Here is a 9,157-nt window from a genome sequence, read left to right as displayed (position 1 = left end):
AGCATTTTGCTTTTTTGTATTATTTTTTCCTTTTCCACCAAGTTCAGTAATTCTTTGTACCGCCTCGCCTGTCTTTAAGAAAAAAGAATGAAAAATAATAAATAAAAGAGCTTTGCTACACAACCTCTACCACACTCCACACTCCACACTATTTTAAATTTTTAATATTTTTTTAAAATTTTTTTTTGAGTTTATTCTTTTTAAATTATTTCAAATTTTTTATTTATTATTCATATAATAAATATTTAATAAAAGAAAAAAATAATAAAAATTAAAAATAATGTGGAGTGTGGAGGTTGTGTGAATAGTATGAGGTTGAGTAGATTTTTTGTAAATAAAATGCGGTTGTTGATCAGAGTTGAGACTAGTACTAATATATTAATTACAATGTAGAATGTACCAATGTGATATTACTCCTAATTCCGGACCCCTCATATATATAATTGAAGGAAACGATACTGAAATATTACTTTTAAGGCATAGTAGTACTACTTGATAACACGTACAGTTTTCCTCACGAAATCAAACAAGATCCAATTTACTTAAAAATTGACAAATAATATATAAATGTTTCATCCGTTTAGATAGTGAGATGAGATGAGATGAATTGAAATAATTTATAAATAGTAGTGAGATTATTAATTGAAATTATATTAAAGGTAAGCATGATGTTCATCTCTATATCTAAACGGATCCTTAATCTTTCGATTGATTTTTCATTGAGATCTAATCTTTTTTATTGGGATTCCTTTCAACGTTTATTTAAAGAAATATTATTGGGAGCAGTCACTGTTGAGAGTAGCCATTTTTGTATACATTATGTAGCATCATCAAGACTACACATCTTTTAAATTTAAAATTAGAGAGATGAGAGAGAGCTGATGAGAGAGACCGAGATGAGAGAGAGCTTATCATTGTCCAGTACGTGGGAAGAGGAAGAGTGTTTGATTTTTTCACGGTCTGGTTCCAGTGTGTGTGGGGAAGAAAAAGACACCATTGGTCAAACCGGGTTTCGACCAATGGTCTTCAAAATTCAAATTAATTCCTTGGCTGTAAAAGATGTTGTCATTCAGCTTGTGGAAAAGAAAGTCGACGAAAAAGACAACGTCGTTTTGCCCAAGTCTAAAGTTCCAACTTCAGCAATGGATGACGTCGTTTCACATAAGGCCCAACACAATGGCGTTCTAAGGACCTTAGAAGCTGCTCAAAGGAAGCTGCATGACGTCATTTTGACAGCACCAAACGATGTCGTTTCGTTAGACTAGTGGAACCAAATGGCTTGTAAACAAATCCTTTTTTTGGCCCATATCGCCAAGGCCCATAAACTTATAATAGACTTGACCCAAGCCCAAGCCCAGGCCTCTAACCTGCGTGCCGACCAACGTCTTGAAGAAGTGCGCTGAGCCGCAAACTAGGCTGCAAACTGAGTCGCTAATTTGATTGCACCGTTGACAAAGCCAAAAACTGGTCCGCTGCACCAAAATTCGGTCCAAACCATTTAACTTGGTTGTTTGAACCTGTTCAGGCGAATTTTGGTACTTCTAGGTGTTCTGAATCATTTCAAGTCCAATTTGGTCTGTTCAAAATCTAGTACTCTCCTGATTTTGTGCCAAATCTCGATATAGGCACCACTTTTATTATTCTCCTGATTTGAAATACAATAGGAGGATTTATTGGCAACCACCTTGGATCAAGAGTTATTATTATTAATTTATTCATTAATTTTTAATTATTTAATTTTCACAATTTGATTTTCTATATTTGTAATAGAACACATATTTTATTTCTATATTTTTTTATTAATATTAAGATTTTTTATTTATGACACCGAAGTGATAGTGGTGTAAGAACCAGAGAACAATGGGAATAAAACATTGCTTGGGCAAAAGCCTTGATTGTACATTGCATAAATGATGAAGTCATTCCTCTTCCCAAAGACTATGAAATTCCTAAGAAAATCTTGGATGCACTAGAAGAAAAGTACGGATTAAGGTTTGATACTTATACAATTATTGTTTCATAAGTATAGCAGAATTTGTATGAAAGAGGATGAAAGTGTGAGTGATCATACTTCAAATGGAATTGATTACAAAACAATTATAAGAAGCTAGTCATCCTCTTACTGATAAAATGCAAGTTACAATCATACTCAATAGTCTTCCTTCATCTTGGGATCATATTGTTATTTTCTTAATACATAGTAAAAAGGAAATAACAATAACGTTACTCCCACTACTTCTGGTACTTGAAGAATAAATGACTAAGAGGAGGAGGAATAGAGAGAATGAGTCATCCAATTTAATGATGGCTCAAGACACGTTTTGATCCACAGAACGATAAGAAGTGAAAACAGTTTAAAAAAAGGTAATGATTAAAAAAGTGGTAGAGTAAACCATTCAGTGGATATTGTTTTAACTTTTAAGTGCGGAAAGGATGGGTATGCACTACAAGAAAACTGTTTATTGTGACCAGTTATTTTCTGCAAAAATGATAATTTCCTATCAAAATGAGTCTATTCTCGCTACAAATAGTCATTCGCTTAATAAATAATTAATTATAAATACTCATTTTCCTTATAGTAACGCATTACAAATCACAATGTCTGAATAAGAAAAAGTAAAAAACAATAAGAAAATTGTGATGACAATTTTAAAATTAATGCTCGTGAAACCAACATTAGATGCTTGGTGGCTTGAATATGCAACAACAAGACAAATTTGCAAGAATAAAGAATTGTTTTCCAAAGTACTTGAAGAAAAACAAAACAGGTGAGAACAAAATATACATGGACAACAACACATATATTGCGAGGGCAAGATACGTTATGCAAATGTATAGGGGATGGTATGATGTTCTTCAATGTTGATAAATTTGCCTAATTTAGTAGCGCGTGACACGTCTTGGTCAATATGGCACCCAGCAGGGCATGCACGGAATGGTTATGGTTAATAATCAGTTTCTTCATTTAAAGCAATTTTGTTTAAATTATTGAATGCTTATAAGTTATAAGCAGTATTTTTGGATTGGGTTTTTGCAGTTAGATGGTCAACTTAGTTACAAAGCAGCAGCCATACACGGGTGTTTTGACAATATTCATGACAATGTGCAAGATATGGTATGCTTTTAAGTTGGGATTGTGAATTTCCACTTACAAATGGATTTTATTCACGAGGAATAGACTCCTTATATGCAGGAACAGTCAATTGGAATCCCATCTTACTTCCCAAGGAAACGATTCTAAAAAAGACTACAAATAAATGAATTGATGATCATAAAATATTTCTACCTCTAAGCAACCTTTAGTGCTCATGAATTTCAACCAATTATAATTACAACCGACCGCAGTAAAGCCTTCATGGAATGGTCCTATGGTATGAATGTTGTAGCTTGCGTACGTAGCTGGAAAAATGTGTGGGAGACGATCTTTATAAACTATCAAGAGTTTTTTATTCTACATCTCAAACTATCAATACTGGCGCATTGTATCCTCAAGCTATATATCACAACCTGACTATCCTTCCATTAATATTTTAATTATGAACTTTAATTTAGGTACAAAATATCATTTTTTTAATAGTTGTGACGTCCCTTAAAATTTTTGTCACGTGGTACTAATTGCCGTATCCATCAAGAACAGTACCCAAAAGATTTTAGAATAAAAACAGAAGAAACCCAAGTCATTCACGTGGGATGCACATTGATTTTCACATGATCTATGTATACGACAGGGTAATATATTTACTTGTACAACGCGTGAACGACTTTCAATATTATTTCATATTGATTTAGATCGACATCTTATGAAAAGCAGTGCCCATTTAACGTGCAGTTGGCTTTTAGTCTAAAGCAGCTTTCTCGGCATTTGGAAAGATAGTATGCGCATGCACTAAAACTAGATGGGACAGATAGAGCACTTTGTCTATTCATTCGTTGCACGTTCGTTTGAGTGATTAAAGCAAGCAATGACGTTTGATTGTTTTTAAAAACATGACGTTTGCGATGAAGTTTGAGTGAGTGAAGCAATGCCAAGTATGAGATTGGTTTTCAGTTAGATGAAATAGATAAAGATAAAATTAAATAAAAAATAATTAAAATATATTTTTTAATATTATTTTTTATTTTTAAATTTAAAAATATTAAATTATTTATTTTATTTTATAATAAAATATAATAATTAAATAAAATAAGATAAAATAAAATAAAATAAAATGAGATAAGTTATTTTTTAAAAACAAACTAATAAAATCTTATTTTTTGAGATAAGGGGTCTAAATTATGTTACTGGCTTTTTGGACGTGCGGGACCCACTGTCACATGCACCATCAGAGGTTATTTTATTAGAAGAAAAATGGCCTTCCGAGGTTTTTCTTTCCCATACTATCATTTCTAGCTTTTTGCGCTGATGGAAGGCACGCTGTCTTCCACTCCAAACTACCTTTTGCAATATTTTTTTTTTTAACTTTATAATATAATTAGATTTATTAAAATAAATTTATAAATTTATAAGATATGTTAGATTTATTTTATAATAATAATAATTTTATAGTTTAAACATCATATTAAATTATGTCAAATTTAATTTTTTAAAATCTTTTTATGACTAATTTTATTTATTTATTTAAACATTAAACTAGTTTTAAAGTCGGTTGAAAATATTAAACTTACATATTGATGTGATATGATATGTTATATTTATTTATAAAAAAATAATTTTACAATATATAATGTTGGTCAGTTTGGATACACACATCTTCTCATCTTAATTCATCTCATTTCATTATTATAATTTTTTAAAATTTTTATAAAAAAAATATAATAAATAATTAAATTTTTTTAAATATAAAAATAAAAATAATACTAATAAAATATATTTTAATAATATTTTATTTAACTATTATTCAAAATATATCGCCTCATCTAATTTGTCTATCAAATCCAACCTATATCAATTTACGAGCTTATAATTTTTATAAAGTCCGTAAAAACATTTCTCTTTCTAAAAAATCTAGTCACCTTTTTATTTTTATTTTTAAGTATTCTAACAAATAGTCAAAATTATTGCAATGTTTTCTAACAATATTCTAAACCTATTTCTTCTTATTTATTTGTGCTCAGCGACAAGCATGCATGACCTGTAATCAAAGAGCACCATCGTCATAAGTAATTTTTCCCTTCGTTTTCTTCGACAGCCTGCATCACGATGGACAAAAGTAATCATGATATTGAAGAAGATAACGTAGCTGCACTGTATGAAGCTTCACATAAAGGGTGTGAAAGCACTTTGAACTCGTTGATGCAAAGGGACGCTCTCATTCTTAACAAAATTTCATTGACGTCCTTCACCGACACGCCCTTACATATAGCAGTTCTGCATGGTCACCTAGAATTCACTACGGCTTTACTCAGGAAGAAACCTAATCTCACCAGCCGTAAGGACTCGAGGGGTCGAACTGCCCTTCACTTGGCTTCTGCGGAGGGCCACGCCGAGATTGTGAGAGAATTGCTGCAATCAGATACTGCTCATGTTAATTGCCTGGCTCGTGATCAAGATGGGAGAATTCCTCTCCACTTAGCCGTGATGAGAGGACACATAGAGGTAATAGAAAAGTTGCTTAATTCCAAACCGAACTCGATCTCGGAGGATCTCGATGGAGCCAGTGTTTTGCACATGTGTGTTAAATATAACTGTTTGGATGCTCTGAAATTGCTAGTGGAATCTGCTCATGATGACAATGGATATTCCCTCAACTCCAAAGACAATTATGGTAACTCCATATTGCATTTAGCTGTGATGCTCGGGCAAACGGAGGTAGGTTAACAATGATCTCCAGATTTACTCTCTTTTATTTGCTTTAGCAAACGGCTAGCTAGTTATTTTCCATAACTATACATCATCATGTATATGCATAAATTGAGGAAGTAAATTTATAAATTGTACAAGTCTAGAGTTATTAACCTTTGGCTTCCAGAAAGGTATTTTATCATAACTCCAGTCCTTCGGTGATCGCATGGATAAGGCTGTCGACTTTATCCTAAACTTATTCTTTACCACAAATTGGGCTTTGTCCCTTTTTGGCTCACTTTTGTCCCCCTTTTACCACAAATCAGGGGTTGCTTATGCAGTGCTTTTAATTAGACTTTTTGCAGTAATTCGAAGAAACGTTACTACTGATATGTTTATTTTGTGCAGACAATAAAATACTTACTTTCAGTATCAAAAATCAAAGGAGAGGCCAATGCCATAAACAGGATTGGTAACACTGCTTTGGATGTCTTAGAGTTAGGCCATAGAGATTTTAAATCTCTCAAAATCCAAGACATGCTAATGGCAGCTGGTGTTCGAAGATCCAAAGATCTAAATTCTCCTGATCTACTACCAACAACACAGCGTGAACCAGCAAGGTACATTAATATTGAAGGACAGCCAGCGCCAGCTGCTCAATCAAGGTTTAAGAAATGGTGGGCATACTTTTGTTTGTGCGGATGGTTTAAGTATTTTAAGCGTCACCCATCAGATATGATTGTCGAGGCACGTGGCACATTGATGTTGGTGGCCACTGTAATTGCAACCGTTACTTTCCAAACTGGGATCAACCCTCCAGGTGGTGTTTGGCAAAATGATGGAAAATATAATAATCGGAATTGTACGTCGGGCTCTGCGGTGTTATCTGATATCAACCCAGATGCTTACAAATTCCTTTTGTATTTCAACACCACCTCTCTTGTTGCAGCTCTGAGCGTCGTACTTCTGGTCACCATTGGAATTCCTAAGAGAAGCAAACTTTTTGTATGGCTTTTGACTTTAGCCATGCTTATTGCAGTCACGTTCATGCTATTAACCTATTTTTGGGCGGCATTTTTGGTGACCTCGGATGCTGTTTTAGAAAATATCAACGAGACTTCCCTTTTATTAATATTCGGAATTTGGGATGTAGTGCTTCTGATTGCTGGTGTGGTTCTCATATATCGCCTGATCGTTTTGTTGGTGAAGTTGTTACTTAAGTGCATACGCTGTTTGACAATGAGTCCAACAAATTAACGATATTGGGGGTTAACTTTTAAGATCAGAAATTGTATGGAATTAAGTTGAAATGTGTATGGAATTAAGTTGAAATGATCGATCTTGAGTTCATCTGTCGGATGGTGCAAATCTTAATTTGTTGTCTATCATGTGAATTAGTTGGTTGCAAGAAAGGGTTTTTAATTATTAATTCTGAGCACAATATTTTTAATTATTTATATGATGGATATAATATTATAAGTCCATGCCGGTTGTATAAACATGTGTGTAAAAACTTTTCCTTAAACCACGCTCCAGCAGCCGCAACCATGCGGTGGCCGACGCAACGAGGTCTCGGCGTCGCAGCCATTTCCTACGTCGCTATAGACTACCTCCGCCACCTCTCGCCGGCATGGCACGCTCGTCTTCAGCCAGCTCTCTGGTCCCTGCTCGCTCTTACTGCCGTCATTCGTGTCCCTTTCTACAAGCACTGGTCCTCTGAGTTCCACGCGGCCATACCCTCTGTCGCTTCCATGAACTTCATGCTCTCAGCTCTCCTCTTCAAAGCTCTATCCGTACGCTTTTTCATCGTCGTGCTGGGCCTCAATTGGCACCGTGAGACACCTCCTCTTCCTGACACTGGCCAGTGGTTACTCCTAGCATTGAATGAGAAACTTCCTCAAACCTTTGTTGAGATTCTAAGAGCTCGTATTGAAGAAATCAATATTGAAGCTCAGAAGTGCTATCCAAGATCTTGTTAAAAATATAACTTATTTGGTTTAATTGTGAATTTCATAGGTTATCCGTTTATTAATCATGTCTTATCAAGTCAATTTATTTTTATCCAAACCTATTATATAAAATATAAACAATTTTATGGCCACGTCGTATTCATCATGTTAGACTTATGTACTGTCATATATATATATATATATATATATATATATATATTCACCCTTAGATCTCATTCTCTCTCTCTTGTTACTCTCTATTCCTCTGAATTAGCAAAAAAAGCACATATGAATATCCAGAAAAGGGCCTAAAAACCTTTGGTATTGGTAGCTTACGATTTTAATGGAAGTCCTTTTATCTTTAAAAAAAGGGCTAAAAGTCATTACCCATGCTCAACATTGCATTCTTCAATAGAAGAAACCCAACAAAAACCACCTCTGAAGCACTATACTTGTCAAGCTATGCAAATAAGAGCTCGGATTTTTAATAACGAAGGCAACTCTCATTCTTCTATCCATTTCATTTTTAAATACTACCAAGATGAGATTTGTGTGCAAACAAACGTACATTTCACCAGTAGTGTCTTCCCTCTTAAATCATGATCATATTTGGTATATGGGTAGAGACTTAATTAAAGGATAATTGGTTATATCATTTGGTCCGATTCATTGGCTTGGACAACACGAGCCACAATTTGGCCACCTACCTTCTTTGCTCTAGCTATTCTATCCAGGCTTTAAGATTTTTGTTTATTTTTCCATTTTTGCTGAACTTACTTTCGATTCTATTTGATTGCTTGAATTATATTGGAATCTATAATCTGATTTAGAAAATTTATGGCCTACAAAAAATTGATCTAAGTTGCTGTGATGGAGGGCTGCAACGAGAAATATAATAGATCAGACTTGAACACAGAATTGAGCTTTTGGCATGAAGCGCTAGGAGATTTGTTTCAAAAATCTGAATAAAAATGCGGTGCTGTATTGTTTATTTAGAAAACATGAAAAGAAAAACGTGGCACTATTTTATTAATTTGTGTCAAACATGACTTTAAACCACGCCCTATTCAAAGGGGGACCCATATGATTTGCTTTTAGAGATAAAATTTAAAATTTTGAAAACTTTAAAAACCTTTCATTTTATCATTATAAATTTTTTAAATTTTTATATAAAATAAAATAAACAATTCAATTTTTTTAAATTTTAAAATAAAAATAATATTAAAAAATATACTTTAATAATATTTTATTTAACTTTTTAACTTTAATATTAACTCATTTCGTCATATCTATAAAAATAAATAATAGACTTCAAAAAATTACTTTCAATAGCTATTAGGACATAAAAATTGATGGCATTGGATTAGGCAAATTTCAAAAAGATAGACTTCAATTGCAGTAAATATAAACTTTTGATCATATTTAG

At 33.2% G+C, this 9,157-nt stretch overlaps 1 protein-coding gene across 1 annotated transcript; it reads left to right on the top strand.

Moving 5' to 3' along the window:
* Positions 1-5,146: 5,146 nt before the first annotated feature.
* LOC118343938 (ankyrin repeat-containing protein At5g02620-like) lies at positions 5,147-7,123 on the top strand. The gene is made up of 2 exons (XM_035683247.1): positions 5,147-5,809; positions 6,191-7,123. The coding sequence occupies exons 1-2, from the start codon at positions 5,201-5,203 to the stop codon at positions 7,037-7,039; spliced, it is 1,458 nt and encodes a 485-aa protein (XP_035539140.1). The 5' UTR covers positions 5,147-5,200; the 3' UTR covers positions 7,040-7,123.
* Positions 7,124-9,157: the final 2,034 nt, after the last annotated feature.

Source organism: Juglans regia, chromosome 1, assembly GCF_001411555.2.
Source record: "Juglans regia cultivar Chandler chromosome 1, Walnut 2.0, whole genome shotgun sequence".
NCBI classification, from domain to species: Eukaryota; Viridiplantae; Streptophyta; class Magnoliopsida; order Fagales; family Juglandaceae; genus Juglans; species Juglans regia.
This window is presented reverse-complemented; position numbering and strand designations above follow the sequence as displayed.

Excerpts from the sequence above, each read along its gene's own strand:
- LOC118343938 (XM_035683247.1), top strand. The coding sequence starts at position 5,201 with ATGGACAAAAGTAATCATGATATTGAAGAAGATAACGTAGCTGCACTG. Across the intron at positions 5,810-6,190 it reads TGATGCTCGGGCAAACGGAG|ACAATAAAATACTTACTTTC; the intron begins GTAGGTTAACAA and ends TATTTTGTGCAG.